Below are 26,379 nucleotides of genomic sequence, written 5' to 3'. Positions count from 1 at the left end.
AAAGTAACTGCATCCGGTCAAGCACAATCCACTTGGGGCGTCCAGCTATCAAAAGACCTCCGATTCGAAGCATCTGCAGATCAAAGACTCGGAACAGGGGCATTCAAAGTTGTTAGGAAGAATAACGGTTATTTGTGTTCAATGTACCCTTCCCATTACATTTACCATTATTCCAAAATTTTCAAAATCCGTGGAGCCATGCCCTTGGCAGGTCACCACTCAATTCATCAAATTTGAGCATGTGCCCATTTATTTGGAACTCTCATTTATTCTATTTGCATAATTTCTTCTATTTTTTTATGGCAATACTTAAAGCAAAAATTTCAAAATGCAAAACAAATTTTTTACATCTTTTGAAAAGTGTGAACAACAAACACATTCTCTTTGAACTCGTGAGTAGGTGAATTGAACATCAGCATCCGCAAGAGAAACATGGCTAAGCAGTATGGAGAGGACCTCTACTTTCAGCAAGATGTTGTCACAGTCGAAAAATACAAAAAAAATCAAAGCTCGCTAAGTTGAAAACCTGAAAAGGCGACTTAGGCAACAGAGAGCGTCCCGGTGGACTGAAAACCCGAAAGGGCGGTCCAGGCAAAAATTAGGGGCAGAAAAAAGGAATATATTCCCGGTGGACTGAAAACCCGAAAGGGCGGTCCAGGCAAAAGTTAGGGATTTTCAAAGAAAAATAAAACAAAAAAAGCATGACTGCTGAAGCATACCAATGAAAGGACACTCTATGCCGGTTCACAAATGGCGACTTCTTCCATACCTTTTATCAACAATGGGCTTTACCCCCAAGAGGCATCGGTTGCTACCCTGTGCCGGATCTTACACTGTCAACGGATTGATTTGTTCACAATAGTATCATCACCAAGGAAGTTTGCCGAGTGTTTGTACTGCGATGTCAGTCCGCCTCCCCTCTTACCTATTTTGTCTCGTTTCATCGAGTCACCTGTCATATACAGTCTATACAGTCACATTCACATATTCATGCAATCACACATCCATACATTCATACAATCATGCATTCATCAATATTTTTCACATATTCATACATTTATGCATACATAGCATATGCATAACATTAATTCGCACATAATTGCATCAATCATCCAGAATCTCGTTTTGGTCGTATCTCTTCAGTTCGGTCTTAACTTATCGTTTTGTCAACCCACAAGTTTCTAACAAATGAACGTCTTGTTTCACTTTCTTTATTAAAAGTGTCATCCCCAGCGTAGCTGTTCTAAAGATGTCACCAATCACACATTTCAAGTGGCAAGTCCTAACCAACGGACAACTTGCATCTACCTTTTACCACATTCAAGTCCCAACCAACGGACAACTTGCATCTACCTTTTACCACATTTCAAGTGGCAAGTCCTAACCAACAGACAACTTGCATCTTCCCTTTAGCTTATTTCAAGTGACAAGTTCCAACCAACGAACAACTTGCATTTATCTCTTTACCTTTTAACAAGTGGCAAGTTCCAACCAACGAACAGCTTGCATTTATCTCCTTACTTTATGACAAGTGACAAGTTCCAACCAACGAACAGCTTGCATTTATCTCTTTACTTTATGACAAGTGACAAGTTCCAACCAACGGACGCTTGAATTTCGCTTTTTATCTTGTTTCAAGTCAGTAGTCCACCAACGGACGCTTGAGTCTACCCTTTTATCTCATTTCAAACTGCCAAAGTCCACCAACGGACGCTTGAGTTTAGCTTTTTATCCTGTTTCAAGTACAGAGTCCACCAACGGACGCTTGAGTTTACTTTTTATCTTATTTCAATTCTCGCAAAATCCCGGTGGATTCCGGCAAACCTTTATCAAAAGCCGAGTGGATTCTCGCAGATGTTTATCAAGCCGAGTGGATTCTCGCACATGTTTATCAAAAGCCGAGTGGATTCTCGCAAAAGCCTGGTGGATTCCAGCAAACCTTTTATCAAAAGCCGAGTGGATTCTCGCAAAAGCCTGGTGGATTCCAGCGAACCTTTTATCAAAAAGCCGAGTGGATTCTCGCAAATGTTTATCAAGCCGAGTGGATTCTCGCACATGTTTACCAAGCCGAGTGGACTCTCGCAAATCTTTTTATCAAGTCAAAAAGTGTCACTAAAAATCTTGTCTCCATGAAACTGTCGTAAACGATCATTTTCCCTAGTGAAACTATATTCCCCTAATAGAGTCGGATCCATTTTCTTCAACGAATTTGGATATCCCGTTGTCATTTCTCATTCCAGTCAAGTCATCTTTGTCGTCCTGCATTCATCACATCAACGCTTCCATGCACTCATACAACCACAAACTCATAACAAACATACATTTACCGATAATCATGCATTCGTGCGTACACAACATGTGCACGACATCAATTCATACATAAACTCATCAATCGATTCGATCGTGTCACTTCGGTTCAGTCTTAGTTTACCATTGCGTCAAGCCGCAAGTTTCTACGAGTAAAACATCTTCCATTTCAATTTCAAATTTCAAAGGTATCATGCCCGGCGAAAAACCGTGCTAAGTCATGTCATTAATCAATGTCAATTTCAACTTTAGTTTTGAAGTGTCATCCCCGGCGGAAAGTCATACTAGTCATGGCGCTAGTTAATCTCGATGTCAACTTCAACTTTAAGTATCATCCCCAACATAGCTTTTCCAGAGATGTCACCAATCCAACTTTTCGAGTAACCAGTTCTAACCAACGAACAACTCATGTCAATCTGTTATCTTTATGCCCAGCGACCGATTCCAACAAACGATTAGCTTATGTCTACTTTCTTTCGAGTAACCAGTTCTAACCAACGAACAACTCATGTCAATCTGTTATCTTTATGCCCAGCGACCAGTTCCAACCAACGAACAGCCTGCAACAAGTGGCCAATTTCAACCAACAAATAGCTTGTATCCTTCTATTATTTCATTTTCAAAACCAAGTCCACAAACGGACATTGGAGTCTGAACCATTGCACTTTGTTTCGAGATATCGAGACGATGAGGAACAACCATTTTCCCCAGTGAAACCAGATTCCCCAGTAAAGTCGGATCCCTTTCTTCGAAGAATTTGGGTATCCCAGTGTCTTTTCATTCCAGTCGAGCCGTCATTGTCATCATGCATTCATAATTAAATCATGAGCATTCATAAACATCTTAGGTCAAAATTGGTGCACTTTTGTATTTAAGTCTCTTCGGCTCGTCGAGTCAAAGATTTTACCTTCGAATCTCTGAGCGAAGAAACTTAAATAGGGGCATCTGTCATACCCCAAATTTTGACCTAAGGTCCCACTGACACACGTCTCCGAACTCGGATCAGACTCACATTTCAGTGAAAAATTCGGCAGGGAGGTATTTTGAAATACCTCATAAAGTTCCGAATCGGGCCCTCTTCTCTCAGTCTTTAATTATTTATTTCCATCTTTTATTTTAATTTAATCCTAATTTTATTTCTTTTAATAACTCAATATTTCTTTTAATTCAAATTACCTTTTTTAGATGAATCCAAAAGTCAAAGTCTGCATTTCTTTTATTTTTGATTTTTAATTTATTATTTTGTCCTTATCTGATAATGTCCATAAAAATCCCAACAAAAAATTGGTTCATATCCAAAAAAGGCCTGTCACGCGTGCTTTAGTTCCAATCCAGCAACAGCTCATCTGCAAGCAATTTACCAGGAGCAGACTCACGCTCCTCTCATCCTAATCCAAACACAAATTCTGCATCCTCCAACAAACCCTAGCCTCAAACCCAGCACTATAAATACACCTGCAATCATACAACAAAGGGAGGACAGCAGCACGCACAAAAAGCCAGAAAGAAACACAAAGAAAAACACGAAAAAACAGAGGACGGCATCGTACAACAGGCAGCATCAACACGCAGCAACACAACAAAACACACACACGCCCAGGAAGCAACACCACAACACAGTCAGAGACGCGCCCACACAGCCGGAGTCCAACCGCAACACCTACCACGCCGTACAACATCGAAGCCGTGACACAACAACACCGGCAGCCGCTTCCAGCATCAAGGAGACCGTGAAACGCTTCAATACAGGCCGATTCAACACCGTTCAAAGAAAATCCGAATTAAAAAGGTATAAAAAAAATTTCTTCCCTTTTTAGATCTAGGTTGAACCGTGCCCGTTTTGAAAGTTTCAGACATAAAATTGGAACCGGAAGAAGGAATAGAGTAGGTTTAGAGAAAAAAAAATAAAAAAAACTAAGTTTAGGGTTCCGGCACGGTGGCGCCGCCGCACCGGCTGGCCAACTGCCGCCGGAACCCCTTACCTTGCCGTCGGAGAAGAAGAGGGAAGAGAGAGGACGGAGAGCTAGAGAGAGAAGGAGACGAAAGAGAGAGAAGGAGGGGAAGGAAATGAGAGAATTTAGGGTTTACAACCCTTATATATCCTTCAAACCGGTTCGACCCATTTGGTTCGACCCATGACCCACGACCCGATTCGGTTACTTAAGCCCAATTTCCTTTTTTCTTTGCTTCCTGCAATACCCCTGTTTACTACTGCACCCCCACCGTGTGTTTGGACCATTTTTACTTTTATTTTTTATCCTTTTTCGTATTTATTTATTTTTTTTAGCATTTTAATTTTTATAGCAGACCTTAGAATGTAAATAGGCTTTTTATGTAATAGTCATAGATTTTATATTTCTAACTTAGGGTAGCCGCGTTTTTTATTCTTTATGCTCCGTTAGTTCTATCTTATTCCGAATATAACAAAAATCACAAAAACATTTTCATAAACAAACCTTGATCCTAAATCAAGTGATCGTCCTTTTTTTTCATTTTATTTTCTTAATCAAATATCAATCAATTTAATCATACTTCGAGTCATCTTTCTTTTTAATAAAAAAACACAAACAAATTCTTATTTGCCACTTGGCTTTTATTTTTAAAACCTTTTTCAAAACTAATAAAAAACACACAACCAATCAAACGTCAATTTTTACCCCGAACTACGAGGTTTTGATCCCTCACGGGTACGTAGGCAGAGGACCATGTCCTTCCAAACAATAAAAAATGTAGATAAATTAGGTCTCACTTTCTTTTTCTTTTAATCATCACATTAACTTCTTTTTCAAAAGCAAGCAAGTTATAGCACATTAAATTAAATAAAACCAAGAGGTTCCCGTAGAGTACTACGGACATAGAGGGTGCTAATACCTTCCCTTTATGTAACTAACCCCCGAACCCTAAATCTTTTCAAATAGGGGTAGTTTGAACTTTTTTCCCCTTTTCTTAATAAAATTAAATGTTCAGTCGTGAAATAATTAGTGAGTCAAAAGCTAATCAAATAGCCTTGATCTCCAAAAAATGACGCGACAGTCATGCTGTTACAGACAACGTTTGAATGGTTATAAAGCACTTGAGTCCACATGTATGGATCATAGTGGTTTCAGGTCTAAGAGTGGTATACACCATTAACATTGTAAGAATATCTTATGACATTTTCATAGCATACTATTTAGTACTCTCACGATGGGTCAATCCAGTATAAATATTACTCCTAAGATTTATACTTATGTATAAACTTAATATCTCATATTCATGACCTACCAGATGCGGTTATCAGTCTACAAACATAATAGTCTCTACGCTTTATTATTATCTCATTTATATTAAAGCTTGACTACATATGCATTTAAGAATAGTGTTCTTTATGTTAATGTAATCTCATGATTAAGTCACCCTTAATATTCCATTACACGAACTATATATTCTAGGGATTTATTAATCTTATAACAAATATAATAAAGAATGTCATATATTATTTAATAATAAAAGTCATGATACGTAGCTTAAGTTTAACATAAATTAATGGCCTATAGGGCTTACACCAACAAATAGACGTTTCTTGTTGTGTGCTTGAGCATTGAGAAGACTCTTGGTGTGTCCTTGAGCAAACTGTATCAAGTTTTGTTAAAGTGAAATCCTTTGGAGGTACAGGGGTATTGGACTGCTCATGTTTGTAGGAGGAACCATATAAATTGTTTTGTGTCTTTCTTCTCTCTTTGTCTCTTTATTCTTTATCTATGTGTTATGTATCTTCTGCTGCACTCAAACTCTGAAGTCAGATTCTGCAACATCAGATTCTATCCAAATTCGTATTCAACACATTGTGTTTTTCTCACCTTCAAACTGTTTTCCGACAATTTTGAGAAACAGATGATTGCAAATTTGATAACGTGTTAGAAGAACTGTGTTGTAGAAACGTGTTTTGAAAAAGTAATATTGGTTTAGATTTGGGCACATTTTGGATATTATGAGCATTATGTTTCTTATTCATTTTTGTTTGTCAATGATTGTTTAATTATTCACTCGCAATTTTTTTTTTTGAGGTAAAAAAAAATTGCTTTTTGAAAAAGTGTATTTTGAATTAGTGCATTTTAAATAACAGGATTTCGACAAACGCGTTTTCTGGAAGTCGAACCTAAATATCAGAACATCAGTTACAAAAGATTGAAAAATGCTGTATACACATTGTGTTTGGCTGAGAAACACAAGTAAAAGGTGAAAATGTCCTTCGGCAGTTAACTGTCGCCGGTTACAAATTCCTCCGTAGTTAACTACCGATTGAGGTTATATTGGTAAATTACTTGTTTTTCTCAGCCAAACACAACGGGTACTCAGCGATTTTCCATAAGATTTGGGTTTAGGCCTCATTAGTGTTTGTTGGGCTTCATTATCATTTCCTATTTTTACTAGTTTACCCCTCCCCCACAACCATATTCCCCAAGTTACTGCAATATGCATTTTCAATTGTATTTTCATTGTATTCGAAGTGATTTTCCATTTTGAGATCGAGGGGGACTATTACGGTATAGTTAGTTAGAGTGATCGATAAAGTTGGTTAGAGAGTTAGTTAAGACATTAATTACTCAAACCAACTCTATAAATATTACACATCATTGTATCAATTTACTATCTTTTATTCAATCTTATCATTGTGATGACTCCTCAAAAAGATCATACATCACTGGGTTAGATCAAGAACTATGGAATCTTCTTATTACTAATAGTTGGATCCTCTCTATTTTTCAAATAGAGGGAAGTATATGTTGCATAATTTTACAGTAAATATATGATACAAAATGAATATTTTTTTTAGAGGTGAACATATTTCTTTAAAAAAATAAACTAATAATGCATGATTTATACATCAAACCTATATCAATGGATTGGAGAGAATATTTTTGACAGTATTAATTTGGGAATATTTTAAACCAGAATCCTTTCATTACTTGCTTCATAATTTGATCATCATAGGGGGCATACTTGATTGTCTTGAGGCGCAGAAGCATTTGATTTCCTCCTCACCTCAGATTTTGGCTTCAAAAAGTTGAACAACCTTTGAAACATAGTCACATGCTTCTTTTCTTCTCTGTCTTTTGCTTTTTCTATCTTCTTTCTCTTCTTAAGCTTGATCTCTCCCATGCACGATATTTTTGGTGAAGTGGGTTCCGAATCAGTCTTTGTACATTTACTACCATTATAAATGGGCTTTCTAGTTTCACTCGGAAGAGAGGAGTTTTCCATAGCCGCAACAAGATTTCGGATGTTTGCATCCGCGAAATGCACAACTTTTGTGCCATCGGAAGCTGCATTTTTGGATAACCGTCCTGAACTACGGTTATGAAAATTTGCCTGGTTTCTTAAAAATGTGGAAGGCGGGGAAAGCTCGTCCGCGTTTGCAATCATGGATACCATTGGACTGCTTGGGCAAGAAACTGACCCCTTCCAACTATGAGGCCTAATCCACTTAGTTGAATTCTGTGATCTGGATTTATGATCCATTATTGGACTGAATGGATAGTTTCGAAATTTCATAATGGACGGTGGGAAAAGTTCGTCCCCATTTCGATTCATCGATATTGTTGGGCTGGTTGGGCAAGAAACGGCCTTCCAATCATGACGCCTTACCCATTTTTTTGCATTTCCTTGGCTGGATTTGTGATCCATTGTCGAGATAAATTGAAAATTTTGAAATTTCGAAGCGAGATTTGGAGCTGTTTCGGGTAATATCTTCACCTTAAGTTGTTTCTCCATCACATGAGTACAACTTGAACCTGGCTAGTGAAACTTTAGGGTTGGAATTTGAGATTTTGTTCTGATAATTAGATCAACTCTATTTATATATATTGATTTGTTGATGAATTTTTTGAGGGTGTGAAAACAACTAGTTCTTAACAAATGCTAATGGTATTGAAGTTAGTATAACATTTGAATAATATTGGTGTGAAACCAATGATTCTTAACAAGGGTAATGGTACGGAAATTCCTATAATATGTAATATTTAAATTAGAATATCCAGTTTTGTCAACAAAGGTGGCCACGTTGAAAAGGTTGGAAATTGATAACGTGACTAGCAAACCATATGTACTACAGAGAAAATGTTATTGAGAATATTCTTAGCTTTTTCTTTTTCTAGAAACTAGAAATATTTAAAATAAATAAATTATCCGTTACAAAAAGCAGATAATCCAGATTATGACTTATTTGGCTCTTATCAGAAATTTAAAGGGACTTATTTGATCTATATTACTATATAAACAAATGATTGTGACTTATTTGACCCATATCACTTATTTATTGTTATTGTTATTGTTATTGCTTTTTTATCCACTAAAAGAAAAATGCCGTGTAACTTCAAACATTAACTTCGTCCAACTTGACGTGGATTATTACCTTCATCGAAGAGTCAATCATAGAAATTGTGTATGGAAAATATGGAAGAGACAGAGGATTGACAAAGAGTTATGGAGTGTAGTGTGTGGCAATGTGCAAAAGATAATTGTTTTGTAGCATAAGAATATTAAGTTCAATGCATATTAAAGGACATAAAAGAGTGCAAATGATTAGGCCTTGCTACTGATGCATGTTTTTATGGCTTTGATCGTTAAAACAAAAAGCAACCGGTAATGACATGTTTGAAGCTTCAAAAGTTGAAGTAATGATTATTTTATAACAATTTGATGCTAGAAATTGCATAACTATACTCTAGTTCCAAAATGAAAAATAATTAGTTATAAAGAATTTAACAATTTGAAGAATATATAGTCACAATGCAAAAAGGAATGCGATTAAAATCACTAATATGTATTTCATAATCCTCATACACTAACCTCTTATAAGAACTCAAAATTAACCATTCTCTGCAACCATAACACACAAATAACAATATACCCAAAAGAATAAAGAAAAAAAAGAAAATACAAAACGAAATAAAAAAATGATTTTTGTTTTCTTCAGGTTTTTTCAATTCACTTAAACAAGAAAAAACTAACACGTTTAAAAAACTAACACGATAAAGGGGGATTTCTATAGTCACAACCTAAATTTGACTGGACCGTGCCATATTTTCTTTAAAAACCAATTTTATTTTATATAATTATAGTTTATGAAAGTTTTGTCAAAAAAAATTATAGTTTATGAAAGTAAAGCGTAGACTAAAATAAATTACCAATCTACTTGGTAGTTCTTAAAATCACTTTTGACTATTTCTTTCGAATTGATTGTGAATATTATAATAAAATACATAAAAAAATTATGTAATAATTAATTATAAGTTTTTAACATTTAAATAATATTTCATAACTGATTGTGCATATTTATAAGTGACTAGCGGAAAGATGGACACTTACGTGTCCGTCTTTCCGTTCTTTTTATTTTGCTCTTTTTTATTGTGAATATTTATAAATGTTTGTTGTTTTCAAGGTATAACAAATCAAATTAATCATAATTATTTATTTCAAAGAGGCCAACAATATAACAAAAAAAAAATCTAAATTCTTTTTTTTAATGACAGCAACGTCGACCTTTATTATAGAAAAAATTATTTAAAGGTATAATTGGGATAATGAAAAAATAAGTATAAATATACTCATCTAATATGTTACACTTTTTAAATGATAAAGGAAAAAAAATCAGACATATAAATGTTCATATCGTGTTTGTTAATATTTAAATTTATTCTTATATATTTGTTACATGTGTTATTTTTATTCAAAATTGAGAACATTTTTGGAAAGAGAAAAAGATATTCCAAAAGAGCTGAAACAGGTTATTTTCTTTATATATCTATACTATATATAAAAACAAAAAAACTCATTTTAACTCTTTTGGGCTAGCTTTTTCTCTTTTCAAAATTGCCCTTAATTTTTAATACAAATAACACATGTAACAAATACATAAGAATGAATTTAAATATTAAAAAAATATAACAAAACACAATATGAATATATATTTGATTTTTTTCTCCTTTATCATTTAAAATGTGTAACAAACTAGATGAGCAAATTTATCATCCTTAATTAGAGCTGATAGTTTCCACCGGTCTGATCGGTTGAACCGGGAACCGAAGTTGTATTCGGTCCGATCTACCCTTATAACCGCTCTGTTTGAAAACCGGAAAAGGAACCGGTAAACCGGAGTAAAACCGGGGAAAACCTTGAAACCGACGATTGTAACAGCCTGATTTTCGCTAGATTTATTTTTTAATTGTTTTAATATGCGTTTATTTGTGCTTGTGTGTGATTAATTATCATTGAATGCATTTTCATGGGTTTTCGTATTAGAAGGGTAATTTAGTCATTTTGGACTAAGGGGTATTTTGGTCATTTTCGGTGTAAGAGTAAATTAGTAATTTTTTATGAGACTTACTTTTAGTGGTTAGTGAGGACCGTTATTTTTTCTAAGTTACTAACGTAGTGATTAGTTATTAGTATTTTACCGTTAAGTGACCGTTGTTAGTGTTTTACTGTTTAGAGTGTAGAAACATTTTAGAATTGAGTTGGAGTGGGTTAAGGCCCCGTTTGGATAAACAGCTTATATAGATGCTTATAGCATTAGAGCTTATAACATTAGAGCTTACATCATAAGCTCTTATACTTGATAAGCTATTTATGTTTGGATATGTACACTAAAAAGTACTTACATAAATTGAAGTGTTTGGATGTGACATTATATAAGCAATTATCGAAATTTTAAATATTTTTAATTAAACAAAAAAATCAAAGAATTGAACCACAATTATCAAGATTTTTTTTTATGAAATTAATCAAAACGTAAAAAAACATTATTATAATATATTAATTACAATTATATATATATATATATATATATATATAATCAATATTTATCCTTAAAAAAAATATCAATATTCATATAAGACAAAATTAACAAAATAAACTTATCATATATATATATATATATATATATATATATATATATATATATATATATATATATATATATATATATTAGTGTACAGTTTGTTATAAAAAAAAAAAAAAAAAAAAAAGATAAGTTAAGTTTGTTTTTTTTATTCAGTTTCATTTTGTTACGTAACAAAAAAAAAATCTTAGTTAGGTGTGTTACTTTAGTAAGATAAGTATATAGCAATTTTGTTACTCATGTACCGCAAAAGATAACTAAAATTATAATTAAAATATTCCTTCAAAAAAAATTATAATTAAAATATATGTTTTGAAAAAGTGGATCGAGAGAGAATCGAAGGAGGTTACAAAAATTCATAAGCTCCTTGTTAAGCCGGAAGGTAAGCTGAAAATTTAGGCTTATTAAAATATGGCATAAGCAGCTTATGAAACTATGATAAGCTGTTTTTGTTTATTTACCCAAACACCTTCAAAAAGGCTTATGCGAGTAGATAAACCCACATAAGCTCAAAATAAGCCAATCCAAACGGGGCCTAAGTCCACTAAGCTTTAGGATTAGGCCCATTAGAGGGATATCCTATATAAGCCTTGTCTTAGAGGAAATTTCCTTCACACTTTCTTTTACATAGATATTTTGAGAGAGGTAGAGAGAGAAAGTGGGAGAAAAGAGGAAAAGGGTTAGAGAGAAGAGGAGCTTGAAGATTTAAGAAGAGGAGAGAACCTAGGAGCTTAATTGAAGCTTGGGCTAGGGAATTGACCTAACTAAGATAAGGGGTTAGAATTCATCATAATCATTTTAGTGTAATTTTTCATTGTTGTATGATTAAGGCCCCGTTTGGATTGGCTTATTTTGAGCTTATGTGGGCTTATCTACTCCCATAAGCCTTTTTAAAGGTGTTTGGGTAAATAAATAAAAATAACTTATCATCGTTTCATAAACTGCTTATGCCATATTTTAATAAGCCTAAATTTTCAGCTTACCCTCCGGCTTAACAAGGAGCTTATGAATTTATGTAACCTCATTCGATTCTCTCTGGATCCACTTTTTCAAAACATATATTTAAATTTTATTTTTTTGTTTTTAGAAAAAAAAAATTTAATTATTATGTTAGTTATCTTTGGTTGTGCATGAGTAACAAAATTGTTATATACTTATCTTACTAAAGTAACACACGTAACTAAGATTTTTTTAAGAAAGATTTTTATTATTTTTTTTGTTACGTAACAAAATGAAACTGAATAAAAAAAAAAAAACTTAACTTGTCTTTTTTTGGTAACAAACTGTACATTAATATCTATATATATGATAAGTTTACTGTAACGCCCTAGTCGTTATTTTATTTATTTTTGATTTATTTAGAGTCTTTTATGTGATTTTAAATAATTTTTGTGATTTATGTGGTGTGCATTATTTTATTTTATAGTTTATTTAATAATAATTAGAATAAGTGGGAAATTAATATTATTTTGGAGTTTGGGGAGTTAATTAGGATTTATTAGAATTAAGGGGGAGTAAATGAAATAAGGGGAGTTATATTTTGGGGAGTTAAGAAAAGAAAAGTCAGAACTGTTTTTACGTGAAACCAAGCTTTTGGGAGAAAAGGGAGAGAAGAGCAAGTAGAGCCAAGAGAATCAATTGATGTGCATTTCTTTCTGCAAAACTAAGGTAAGGGTGAGGTTTGCTTCAATAGTGTAGTTGATAAATTCTGATTTTGATTTTAACAGGTTTATGTGAGAATTGGGAATTTTGGGGTTTATGTTGAATTCTAGGTTTTTGGGTGAATTGAGTGTAGGAATTGTTGTTCTGATGTTAGAAATAGGTTATGAGTGCATACAACAAGTTATTTCACATCTGTAAACCAATTTGGGGAGTGAAAGTGAGAAAATTGGATTTTTGGGGAAAAACCTGTCTTCTGGTCGTGCTGATATTCATCGCTCGCCTAGGCGAGTAGACTTTCCCGCCTCGCGAGTGAGCAACTTCATGGCTCGCCTCGCGAGCAGAACCACTCGCCATGGCAAGTATGTACCTGAGAGATCATGATTTTTGAAGTGTTGTTATAAGCCGTAATATGGATAGTTTTAAGTGCATAAATGATTTTAGAGAGGTCTGGGACAATTTTCAGATTAAAAAGATGAATAGGGAACTTAAAAAATGAAGATTTAGTGAGAAAAATGTCAAAACTCCCGAGAGCATCTGTTTTGAGTTCGCCACGGCGAGTAGCCTTTTTCTTGTGCTCGCCATAGCGAGTTGCCCAGTTTTCAGAGCTCATTGTATTTAATTGTATAATGTTGAATGATATTGATGTTCAAGCATGATTATGATTAATCGTGCATTTTTCTGGAATAACTGAATTGATTATAATGACCTGTTGATGTCGGTGATGTGTGTTACATTAATTAAATCATACATGGTGTTTAATTAGCGGAGTTGTAAGTCATATGTACATATATGCATTGTCAAGTTGTATGTAGATATACACAAGTGGAGTCAGTTGCATAAGCACAAAAGCGGGAGGGCTCTGGCCCTGGAACGCCTTATCGTTCAAAGCGGTGGAACACTTTGTTGTTCAAAGTTTTGATGAAATGATTAAAGTTGGTTGTTCATTAAATAGTTTTATATTCTATTTAAGAAATTTTGAAAATGTAGTGTGACATGCCCGTTTGGGTTATTACTCTGATGCAATATTTATTGATTTTGGGAACGGGGTGTTTCATTTACAATTATAATTTCTCAAGTTTATATTTATATTATTATACTTTTTTTTAAAAGAAAGCTTATCATATATTATTATACTTGTGTATGATGATGTTTAGACTATTTATTTACACCTCGAATGTTAATTTTGTCTTATATGAATATTGATATTTTTTTAAGAACGAATATTGATTATACTATATATATATATATATATATATATATATATATATATATATATATATATATAATTATAATTAATATATTATAATGTTGTTTTTTACATCTTGATTAATTTTATCAAAATTTTTTTTATAATTGTGGTTCGATTCTTTGATTTTTTTGTTAAATTAAAAATATTTTAAATTTCGATAATTGCTTATGTAATGTCACATCCAAACACTTTAATTTATGTAAGTACTTTTTAGTGTACATATCCAAACATAAATAACTTATCAAGTATAAGAGCTTATGATGTAAGCTCTAATGTTATAAGCCCTAATGGTATAAGCACCTATATAAGCTGTTTATCCAAACGGGGCCTAAGTGCTTAATTGAGTAAGTGATTAATTGTTCATAAATGTTAAAATTCGTGCTCTAATTATGATGATATGTTTGAGTACATGAAATTGGTGATAATTGAATTGTTGTTGGTGAAATTGCATGTTCATGGTATGTATAAATGGGTATATTGTGAATTGTGCTTAAATTGATGAATTGTGCTAAGTTGTTGTTGATTTATGGTTGAATTCATGTTTAATGAAGTTTTTGTTGAATTGGATATGTTGTTGTTGTTGATTGTTCCATGGATATTCCATTTTGTGGAGTTATTGTTTGGATTGGTGAAGTTGATGTTAAGTTGCTCATGTGAAGAACCAAAATGAAATGGGGTTGTTGACTGAATTTTTGATGTTGTTGTGTGAGCTAGACCTAGTAGAATTTCTGTTTTCATGTTGAGGTTGCGTTAGTCGAGTCGTTTGGGAGAAAACGAGATTTTCGCTTGAAAAGTCAGTGTCTAAACGTTTTGCAAATAAGTGATTATGTGAGGTTTTGAAAATTGATTTTTGGGTAGTTGAAACTTGAATTTTTCTGTAGATTATGATAGAGCTAAGAGTTAGGAGCGTGTAGGCGAAAACGGCATCAAAAACGGGTTAACGGTTTGGATTTTACGCGCGAAAACGTGAAAATTGGAAAATCTGATGTTGTCTGTCAGGCAGAAATCGGACTACGATTTTGACCAGATTTTGGGGTGTTTCAGCTCGAAAAAAATCGTACTACGATGGGGAAAAATCGAGCTACGATTTTGCCTGACTAGAAACTTTTAAAATGCATTTTTCTTCAACCAAATTGTTTTCAAAGTTATTTCTAAGTGTAGGGACTTTATCCTAATCATCTAGAGGTGTTTTTATGAAAGAAATAACTTTGTATAAAGGGTCTAATGTGTTCTTGCGTTGCTTTACATTGAATTAAGTAATTATGGAACAAACTTAGGATTTTCTTAAATGAACCTTGATGGAACTTTGATCTAATGTCTAATAGTTTGTAAGTGGCTTAAACTCATGACTACATGATTGATTAAGATCGATTTATTAGTTTTCAAACTTGATTATGTTACCTTACTTGAGAGTTATCAAAGTTGGTCGTTTGCCACTTGATACGGTTTTATTGGAAATGGTTCTTTTAAGCCAATTATCTTATGATCTTTAGTGACTAGCCTTGTATGACTAAATGGAGATGTGTGAATGAATGGTTATATGTTGGATATGATATTTGTCATAAGATATGGTATGTCCTCTTACTTAGAATGTGAGAAATACTTGAAGTGGTAAGACTATATGAGGTAGTTGCTGTTGAATGATATTGTTGATTATTGATGATTGTGTTGATGATGTGATAATGAATCTTATTTGAGTTATGACTTGATCGTTGTGTGGACGTAAACACTTGGTAATGCAATTGTTGTGGAGATGATCAATATATTTGGAAGTTGTCCTCTATATTGTTGTGAAAATTTTGAGTTGATGTCGCATTATCAAGTCTTTGCTACATGTCCATGCATCATAGTCGTGTTGAGATTTTATATGATGTTTTTGTTGCATCATTGGGCTTCGGTCTTGGAGAGATCCATTAGTGATCTAGTTTGTGGGCTTCAGCCTTGCAGAGATCATTTGGTGATCTAGTTTGTGGGCTTTGGCCTTGCAGAGATCCATTAGTGATTTAGATTGTGGGCTCCGGCCTTGCAGAGACCTTTGGTGGTCTAGATATAGGTGACGACCTTGAAGTGATTTCGTACCACATGCATATATCGAACTAGGTGCATATCATGACATGAGTCTTATTGGTGAAATGTGATTGATGATTGTTCATGATAAATGTGATTGATGATTGTTCATGATACATGTGATTGGTGATTGCTTAATGTAAGATATTAGAATTATGGTATGAGTATATATATGGATATTATTATTATTATTTGATTAAGTAAATGATATTTGAATTGATTTATTCATGTTTAACTGCTATGTGGATTATGATGATGTAATACTTACCGTAGTGGTTTTGCCCGCCTACCTGTCTGTATGGATGGGTAGACGTTGTGCAGGATTAGTTGCTTCGGTGAGTTGCTTGATGCTTGGTCGGATATCGGGAGCTATCTCCGGTATCGGTGTTGTAGAGTCTAGGATAGACTCTGATCTAGGTGTCTGTTAGATTTCCTAGATTATCTGTTTGGATTTTATTCATGTTTGAAGATTTCCCATTTTGTCGGGACTTGGAGAACTTTCATGATTGTGTATTTTTGATATCATGGCATGTATGCTTGAATTACATGGTTTATATATATGCTGCGACTGTTGAGATTTTTATGCAAGCATGTTGAATTTGAATATTGTATGACGATGTAGCGTCTATTTCTTGAATATATGCTTTATTCGAGAGTTTTATCGCTTTCATGTGGTTCACTTGGTCGGGCCAAATTTTGTTAGTTTCGACAGGAAAAGACGAGCATCAGAGTTGAAAGATGTGAAAGTTTCATTGTTCCTCCTTCACGCAGACAACAACCACATGTTACGACATGGTTGGTTGAAGTGTGGAATATGGGATGATGTAGAATCTTCTTACATCGGAAAGTGTAAAGATGTATGTAAACTAAGAATTGTGAACTTACTTAAAATAGGAAAAATTCGTCGATTTTAACTTCGATTTCACGATTTCTTATAAACTAAGTCATTTATGACTATATACCATTTATAACATATATTTAGTATTATTTTTTTGGTAAAATCCATGGATTTTTATTATAATTTTACAATTTCTTCTAATGATTCTATAAAAGTAGTTGAGTAAAATACTTCGATTTTAGTTAAGATTTTACAATTGTCGATTTTGGTCATCTCTTTCAACCTGAAGCAAAATCCCGATTTTAACAACCTTGATTGCTCTCACATTTTCAAGGAAGGCAATGCAATGCAATTGGAGATGCTTTGGTTTCCAATGGTTAGAGTCTGTCTTGCTTTGTCACCCAATGGTGGGTGAGAGGATGTACCTCCGTTTCATAATGAGTGTGAGTTTAGCAAAAAAAAAATTGTTTTCAAATAAATGTCACTTTACATTTCCAATACAACTTTAATTTTTTTTCTCCCAACTTTACCTTCAATAGATACTCCAACTTTTCTCTCGCATAATTTTCAATGCAACTTTAAGTTTGTCTTTTCTTGGGCAAATTAGTAAAATTGTTATGTCTAATGATTATTTCATTACATTCCTTATTTTATGTGCAATTGACTAAAACGACATTCATTTTAAAACGGATGGAGTAGTAATAAACCTATCTAGCTAGGGACATGGGGAATGACTTAGGCACACACTATATTCAACATAAACTTAAACTATTACTCCCTCTGCCCCGAGATGACTTTATTTGATAATGTGTACTACTTATCTAACATGCGTTCTAATAATATACAACGATAAATAATATTATATAAATGTTGGATTTGTCACGATGAATGTTTTCAAAATATTAAATTTTCATAATTTATTCTAATAGATAATTAAAGATAATATAGATAAAAAATATACATTGACATGTGTAAGAGAGTTAACTGTGTCACTTAATAGGAAACCGACGCGGGGAATCCAATTGCATCAACCTAGGTTGCGATACAAACATAATAGTAGACCCTTACGTACTTGAAAAGGGAAACAGTAATGACCCGAACAAGTGGAACTGCAAGAAACAAGATACGAAAACCATAGCCAAGTTTGATAAGAATGACATTGCAAAGCGCAATGAGGAAGAAGAAGCAGCCGGAGACAAATCCAGCACCACATAACAGCATACCGAGGCGTAAGGCGAACCTGCTTATCTGGTTTTCTTCGTGGATGAAGAAGGTTGACATGAGGCACATCGCGAGGGTGGCGGTCAAATCGAAACAACAGCATGACCAACCTGTGAACATGAAAATGTTTGATTTGGGAAGACAATTTGATTCTGATGATGAAAAAACTGAGATTTGCATCAAGAAAAGACATGTTGCCAATCCAAAGAGGGAGTTTATCTTCCCCATCTTATATAAGGCGTTGATCTGATCAATGGGGTAATTATTGGCCATGGAGCTTGCTTGAGATAGAGAGAATATACGTAGTAATTTCACTTGGATTATTTGCTGATTATTAAAAAGTTGTGTAGAGAGGTGATATATGTAGAGGAAGGAAGAAAGTTTGGTCGATATGACATGAGGTCCATTGAAATGCCCTTTCCATTTCCATCAACCTAGGTTGTGATACAAACATAATAGTAGACCCTTACAAAAATAAAACAAGGGAAAGATTATTGTTCTTCTTCCTTTGAGAATTACTCATTTCCTTAATTTAATGTGATTTAACTCACGTTCGGCATTTTTTTTTTTATAATAAGTTAATTCATGCTAGCACTTTTAAGATCGGTTAAAGTGACTAAAAAAGTGATTGAGTCAATCTTAAAAGTGTCGGTGTGAGTTAATTCACGTTGAAAAATGTCGAACGTGAGTTAACTCACGCAGAATTAAGAGAATGAGTAATTTTGAAAAGGAGAATAGCAAATAGAAACATAATTGTTTTTCTTTTTTGAAAGGCAAATATGGATCTTCTACCGATAAGAAGGGAAATACTCCCTCCTGTCCTAAATATAAAAAAAAATAAAAAAAATTAGATTGATTAAATAATTAATGTATTTGGACTAGAATGTAAATTCAATACATTATTTATTTAATAAATCTAAAAAAGAATCTTCTCTTATATTAAGGATCAGAGCAGGAAAGAGAGATAAATATTAATAATGGATCAGCCAAAGCTTACTATATTCTCTCTTCAAGTTTAGATTTGTCAATACTTACCTAACAATATTCTCTCTCTTAAGTTCTACATATGTCAATACTACCTAACAATATTAATAATTTCATTACTTGAAATGAAATTAAAGGCCCTTTTATTTTCTTGATGTGTAAAATGAAATGCTTAGTCAATAGTAAACATAGTTAGCATATATGTGAATATATTGTACAACAAAACATGTGCTATAAACAAAATGGACTCCAATGTCATAGAAAAATGAAATAAAATAAATGCAAACTTTAATTATATTTCTTAAACTTCAAAACCTACAATATTTGAATATAAATGCCACATGGGAGGATCGTCTTTGAGTTTGTAATGGTTGGTACTTGGTACTTTGATTTGTGATAAGGTATTGAAGGGGTGGGGGTGCTAAAATCAAGAAGGATTCCACACAGTTCAAATGATATAAAACTAAATTAATGTAGAGAAATCCTCTATAATGAAATTCATTAAAGAACACATCTTGGTGAATTTTAAGCTTAAGGGTTCCTTCTTTTCCTCTATGTAGAAATTCATAATCAAATAGTTGTACTTGTAATTCCTCATGCACCAAAGGATAGAATGTAAATGTGCAATAAGCAGATATAGAACCAAGTGAAGCTGATTTGGTTGAGTGTGCAAGATCCGGTGGAAAGAATCATTTTCATCAATAATTTTTTTTTTTTTACCACATTCATCATTAAAATTTATAAACACTACACTTACTATGTTTAAGCTAGGGGTGGCAAAAGGATCCATCAAATCCATATCCATCCAATCCATCCACCAAATAAAAAAAATAGTTAATGGATTGGATTTAATTCATCCATTTAAAATTATGGATACATCCAATCCATCCACCTTATTTTAAAAATCCATTGGATCACCTAAAATATTAATAGTAATCCATTAGATATAAAATTATTTTAAACATGATTTAAATTAATTTTGTTAATAAATAAAAACAAGCAATATTTTTAATTATAGGGGCCTAAAAAGAAATAATTTTAGTGCCTGTTTGGTATGGCGTTTTTGCCATCCAAAAGCCAGTTTGAATTGCCAAACGGAGTTTACCTTTTTCAATGATGTTTGGACAAAACAAAAAGCAATTCTAATATTTCACTTTTCTAAGCTAAACGCGGGTTTGAGAGAAGCAGGAATTTCAAGCTTCAGCGTTTGATGTAATCAATTCTGCAACAAACCAACTTGATTTACCAGTTTTACCCCTTTCATAGTCATGTGCAGTTATGTAATTTTGATTATATGTAACCCCTGTTTCATGTTTTAGGCTGCAGCCATATTTCATTATTTAGGTTAGAGATGAAGCATTAATTTGACATGTTATATTTTCTTACCTAACCCAGCCCATTAGCTTAATCGAGTTTTTTTATAATCAGAATAACGTTTTTCTTTAAAAATATGTCAAATGATTTTTTATTTTTTTTTAAAAAGACTCTCATAAACTGACATTGTTTTAAAATAAATTTGTGAACCAATAAAAATTCATTTATGATTTTAGATAAATTCAAATGATTATCTAAATTAAGAATGAGATATTTAATTTTAAACACAATTAAAAGAGTAATTTCGTCATTACGCATTCAAAATCAATTTTTATTCAAACTATCCAAACAATATCAACTCATAAAAATCACTTTTAATAAGCGTATCCAAACATAAATCAATTCACACCCAACTCACTTTTAACCAAAATCAATTCTTTCAAACTCCGTTCTATCAAAATCAATTATCGCCACCGCCATACCAAACACACACTTATTCTTTCCTCAAATGTTTGGCCCATAAGAATCAGCCCATTCAATTAAAAAAAATTTGCCCATTAAAAAAAAAAGGTCAACAGAATGTCAACATCCATGGCCACCGGAGCTCCGCCGGACAGCCACCGTACACCACCGTGATCTTGTCGGAGCTCTGCCGATAAATCTGGATTTCCGGCAATGTCGCTGCCGTCCTCCGCCATGTCGGTCGCAGGGGACCACCGGTCAACGGTGGTGTCCGGTAGTCAACGCCGGTGCACCACCACCTTTTATTTATTTATTTTATTTTCAGCTTTGGACTTTAAAAAAAATATGTTTTGGGCTTATACAAAAATAAGCATTAGGCTTAATTAAAAAGGAATTCTGAATGTCATTACTTTCTGCACCAATTTATTAACAAAATAATTAAGTAAAACCAATTAATTAACTAAAGAATTATGTTAAAAAAAATTAAAAAATAAATAATACATTTTATTAAACGGATCGGATGGATAATCCATCCATTTAAATTTAATAATGGATGGATTGGATAGACATAAAACCTAATGGATGGATTGGATGGTTTTTTTTTTTTTCAAAAAAAAATTGGTGGATTTTAATGGACTAATTGATTTTTTTGGTCCATCCATTAGGATCCAAATCCATATCCATCCAATCCATCCATTTTGCCACCCTAGTTTAAGCTTCATTAGTTAGGAACTAGATTGAAGCATATTTCATGAGCAGCAAGCCAAACTAAACCTGACTCATTTTTATATATTATAGACTCTGACCTCATGAATGTTAAGAGTGGCTGATTCATAGCAATTAGAAAATTAGATAGACATCATTGTTTTAAGTAAAAGATTGATTTCAATGAAAAGCTACTTGGTTTGGGGTGCTCCTTATATTCTTTCATCTCCTTTGAATCTTAATATTTAGATTAGACTCGACCCTACAAAATCAGTTTATAAGCACATTTTTAGACTCTCATTTAATTTAGACTTATCAACATATCTACTTACACCTAAGGCTGGACATTTATAGTGTGACCTGAGTGATAGCGGGGGTTAGAACGGGTATTGGACATGGTTTGATAATATAATATAATTTGGCTTGAGTATAACTTACTCTATAAAATCGACTTGTAAAGTGAGGGATTGCTCCCACATATATATAAATACATTTTCATGTCATATTTGATCCAATGTGAGACTTTCAACACCATATTAACTCAGGTTTTAGACTTTTGATCCAATGTGAGACCTTCAACATCATATCAACTCAGGTTTTAGACTTTAAGAGTCCAAAAACACAATAGTATCAACCACACATGTCTTCAATATCAAGGGTAGTAAAATAATCATTAGTGCCAATGCAACTAACTATATACGTATTGTATATATAATTTTTTTATCTCCATGAATTAATATATTAAATTCTTGAATTTGAATCTAAACCAAAATAAAATATTCAAGTCACCAAATTTAACTTGCAATATTCTCTGAATGTACCTTTCCTGATAAAAAACAATAGGAATTATTTCTTATCTCACTTAAATCAAAAATTCACATCCACTAGTACTCTATATATGTGTTACAAATCACTTGTATATACCATGTAGAAATTTGGATCAAACTATGGTAAGGCATTGGTTCATTGCTCCTTAACAAGTTCCAGCCTTCAATACCATCTCTTTTTCATTTGGAAGACTTTGTTCATTACTCAAATTGACTCTTTGTTTTTGTATGTAGACCCATTTTTCTTGAAATAGGTAGAAAAATACAATCAATGATATCTGAATAGTGAAAAGTATATTCCAAATTCTTATGCCTTTTGATGTTTTTTCATGGTAAGCTGCTAAACCAATATATACATTTAGAACACCCAAGAATGTTACTGCAGTTCCAAGTATCCAGTGTGCAAAGAACCACACACTTCTTCTTTTGGATCCCCTGTGAACAGGTAAATAAAGATGAGTTTCGACTTTCGAATATCTTTTTTGTCGACTTTAAAACTTCGTTGTAAATTTTTAAATTTAAGATTATATTGTTCGATAATAGAATGTTGGGATTCAAAACTATATGTTAATGATATTGAGAATCAAAAGACGGAGAAAAAAATATGCATAAGCAGTTTGACTATGTTCAAATGAAGTGTAATATTTATACTTTTCTAAGTAGAGGAGTGTACTCTTCATGTGATTTTTAATGGTCTAAATGGCAACAAAGGGTGATTTTAATGGTATAAGATTGGGATTTAGGTCACATAATCGTCCTAACGACCAAAATTATGTTTTATTTGTTGTCTTAATCGTTCGATCTCAGAGGAAGGGACTATGATATAGTCCGGAGTTAAGACGATAGATAAGTAAAGGCTGATGAAAGATTATTTCAATCGATAAACACATGTAGGTCAGTTTTAGAAATCGTGGATGGGTCTAACACGACCTCACAAAACCGACTTCTGATATGAGCATTGTCTCCAATTGTAGGACTCCTTAACACACTTTCTCACGACCGGTACTATTGAGTTTGGTTTCATGAACATAAATGGTAAATGGTCCGATAGCAGGTGATCCAATAGATCTTAAAGAAGGCTCTGATACATTGAGCATTTCTCAACAAAAGGGAATTCAAATGTTTTACCTTTGTGGTCGAAAGATACCAACTAGGACTTGCAGCCAGATAACACCATAAAGTGCAACCCCTAATCTTTGATGATTATTGTTGAAGAGGTTGTTGAAATTTTTTATTGACATGATTGCTCCTGCTGTTGCAAGAAGTACAGCAATCACCTGTTTTAACACAAACTCAAAAAGTCAGTTATTCTCTATGCAACACTGAACGATCTGATACGAAAATGACATATATGATTACATTCAATTATCAACAATAATACAATCATCAGAATAATTTTCTCCCTGTCTTCACAGGCTGTACTTCAAAAATGAGATGAAGAAAACCTTCATATTATCATAAAAAAGATTATTATTTAATAAAATGTCTTTCTTGTCCTCAAAGTATCAATTATAGTCTTTGTAAAAAAGGAGGTAATCACCATTACATGATCTAATTAGTAACTAACAAGCTTTAGGATGAATTAGCTAAAAATGTGGAATCTTACTACTCTAATGATCTTATTTCCCTTTCATGCCATCATTAAAAGTTAACCAATGTGACAACTGATTTTAATAAAGTATTTATAAAATATTGATAGATCCAAATGGGGTCAGAGCAACCATCTACCAAAACTTTCACCACTGCTTTATTACATAAATAGGTCAATTAAAGGTTAAAAAATGACCACAGAATATCTAATCTAAGACACTTTATCCTTTAGTTTATTCTGCACTAACTTTATTTTTTTTCTTTCTCAAAGTAATAGAATGGATCTGATTCTTTATTAATTGCATGACATTTTTTAAACTTATGCATTAAACTTTGAAATTTGTATTAATTAAATTTCAACACTAATGTTTATAATTGTCTTGTCACTTTAGATAGGTAGAGTTAAAAGTTGATAGAACTATTTTAAAAAATTATTAATTTGGAGATAGAACTATAAATATTTAAATATAATTGGATGTCTAGTAAAAACAATAGCAGCCAGCAGAATACAAAATAAATTCTTAAATCTGATAAAGAATTATAAAGTAATATATAGACTTTAAATATACTTGCCTGAAAAATTGTATGAACATAGAATAAAATTCTAAGCCACCTTGGATTTTCCTCTCTATTTGATAATCTTATTGCAAGTATACCAATAGGCATCAAGAATCCCATTGAAGCCCAAAGGAGAAAGCCATGTAATGTAATTTCAAATTGAAGTCTTGGACTCAGCTTCATATATTATACAACAAAAAAAAATGTTAGCTTCATAGACAATACTTTTTAATGAAAAAAATTGAGGAAGGAAAATTTATCATTAATTAAAGTGACACTAATAATTAATTTACAATAGTAAAAGAATTTCAACTTTGTCCCATGATATTAAAAAGACAAACTCTTATCATGGTAAGCTTAACTCAGTTAGTAAAGGTAATGCATAATATATGTAAGGTCTGAGGTTCGAATCCCGGACAACACCTAAAAAACAAACTCTTGGCTATATATTAATGAGAAAAATATGAAAATCTTCCATATTGAAGATTAAGGCAAGAAGAATATGAAAATCAAATTTGATACCTTAATGTGGTTGTCATTGTTTGTTGAATTAGCACCTAAAATTTCTTGGTGCTCTTGAGATGAACTAACAAGTGGAAATAAGAACAAAACAAGACATGCTTGAAAGAGGAATGAAATGAACTTTGTTTGCTGGATTCCCATCATGTCTTTCATATGATCTTTGGTCAACTCAATCTCCAATTAATACTGGTGGAGATTTAAGGCTGCAACACTAGAGCATTTCAAGTATTGAATGTGCCTCCCATAAAGTACTCTTCAAGGGGCTTATCATTTTGTCTCTCTCATTCTCTCTCTCTCTCTTGTTATATCAGTGTGTGAGAGGGTTGTACTATGAAGTGAGCACTCTTATCTTTATTGTCAGAGAGAGCAACTAAATAGTTGTCACAAGTTCAAGAAAGTATGAGATCAATATGAGGTAAGAGTAAGCTCATGAGAGAGTTTATTTACCCTTTCAAGTCCTATGGACAAATATTTCAGCTTAGAATTATGTTTCTTTCAAGAGTAAACAGCCATTTGAGTATTTGAATATGTCGGTCACTATCATCCAAAATTACAAAAACATCTTACAATATATGCTGTTAGTTAATGACACACTAATACAGACAGATTAAGATGACACTAACACTTCGATATCAAGTATAGTTATATGAGTCGGTATCGTGTTGATGGAAGACATGCATAGACATATCATAGGCATCAAACACATCTTTAATGTAAAATTTCATAGATTTGTTAATCTTCAAATATATTTATTTATTAATTAGTTTGACATTTAGACATGTCTTTATTTTTATTTATTTTTTTAAGGGACGTGAATTTATTTTGTGACATGAAAACAAAATCACTTTTTAATCTACTTTCAATGTAATAGTCTAAAATATGCAATAAAAAAGTGTAATAGGCTAAAATAGATGTATTTTTTCTTGGAAATTGATGGAATTAAAACATAGTCTAGAAGATTTTATAAATAAATGTAAGTGGGGGTATGGCATAAAATCAGATTTCAAACTTGTGGGGTTCACTTTAAAAGCCTTTTTGTGTTCATGGAGGAGAATGTGGACTTGCAGAGCTAAAGTATGTCAGATTTCAACGTGGAGAGTTAAAATTTATACATACACAGAGAAACACAAAGTGAGTTGTGTGGTAGATTTACAGGGTCAACATTATCTTTTGCTTCCCACTAGTGATGAAT

General features: G+C 32.8%; 2 protein-coding genes across 2 annotated transcripts; both read right to left on the bottom strand.

Annotated features, from left to right (window-relative positions):
• Nucleotides 1–6,996: 6,996 nt before the first annotated feature.
• Nucleotides 6,997–8,257, bottom strand: LOC112419984 (uncharacterized). Its single transcript, XM_024778438.2, has one exon. The coding sequence runs from the start codon at nt 8,059–8,061 to the stop codon at nt 7,276–7,278; it is 786 nt and encodes a 261-aa protein (XP_024634206.1). The 5' UTR covers nt 8,062–8,257; the 3' UTR covers nt 6,997–7,275.
• Nucleotides 8,258–22,452: 14,195 nt separating this feature from the next.
• Nucleotides 22,453–25,731, bottom strand: LOC11409496 (cytochrome b561 domain-containing protein At4g18260). Its single transcript, XM_003599741.4, has 4 exons — nt 25,188–25,731; nt 24,681–24,842; nt 23,646–23,794; nt 22,453–22,952 (listed from the first exon to the last, which is right to left on the bottom strand). Exons 1-4 carry the CDS (start codon nt 25,338–25,340, stop codon nt 22,664–22,666), a joined length of 753 nt encoding a protein of 250 aa, XP_003599789.2. The 5' UTR covers nt 25,341–25,731; the 3' UTR covers nt 22,453–22,663.
• Between the last annotated feature and the right edge of the window lie 648 nt (nt 25,732–26,379).

Source organism: Medicago truncatula, chromosome 3 (assembly GCF_003473485.1).
Source record: "Medicago truncatula cultivar Jemalong A17 chromosome 3, MtrunA17r5.0-ANR, whole genome shotgun sequence".
In the NCBI taxonomy this organism is placed as follows: domain Eukaryota; kingdom Viridiplantae; phylum Streptophyta; class Magnoliopsida; order Fabales; family Fabaceae; genus Medicago; species Medicago truncatula.
Note: the sequence above shows the minus strand (reverse complement) of the source record. Positions and strands in the feature narration are given on the sequence as shown.

Coding starts and splice junctions, on each gene's coding strand:
- LOC112419984 (XM_024778438.2), bottom strand. CDS start 8,061: ATGGAGAAACAACTTAAGGTGAAGATATTACCCGAAACAGCTCCAAAT.
- LOC11409496 (XM_003599741.4), bottom strand. CDS start 25,340: ATGAAAGACATGATGGGAATCCAGCAAACAAAGTTCATTTCATTCCTC. Junction 24,843..25,187: donor ACAATGACAACCACATTAAG/GTATCAAATTTG, acceptor TAATATATGAAG/CTGAGTCCAAGACTTCAATT. Junction 22,953..23,645: donor GGTATCTTTCGACCACAAAG/GTAAAACATTTG, acceptor ACCTGTTCACAG/GGGATCCAAAAGAAGAAGTG.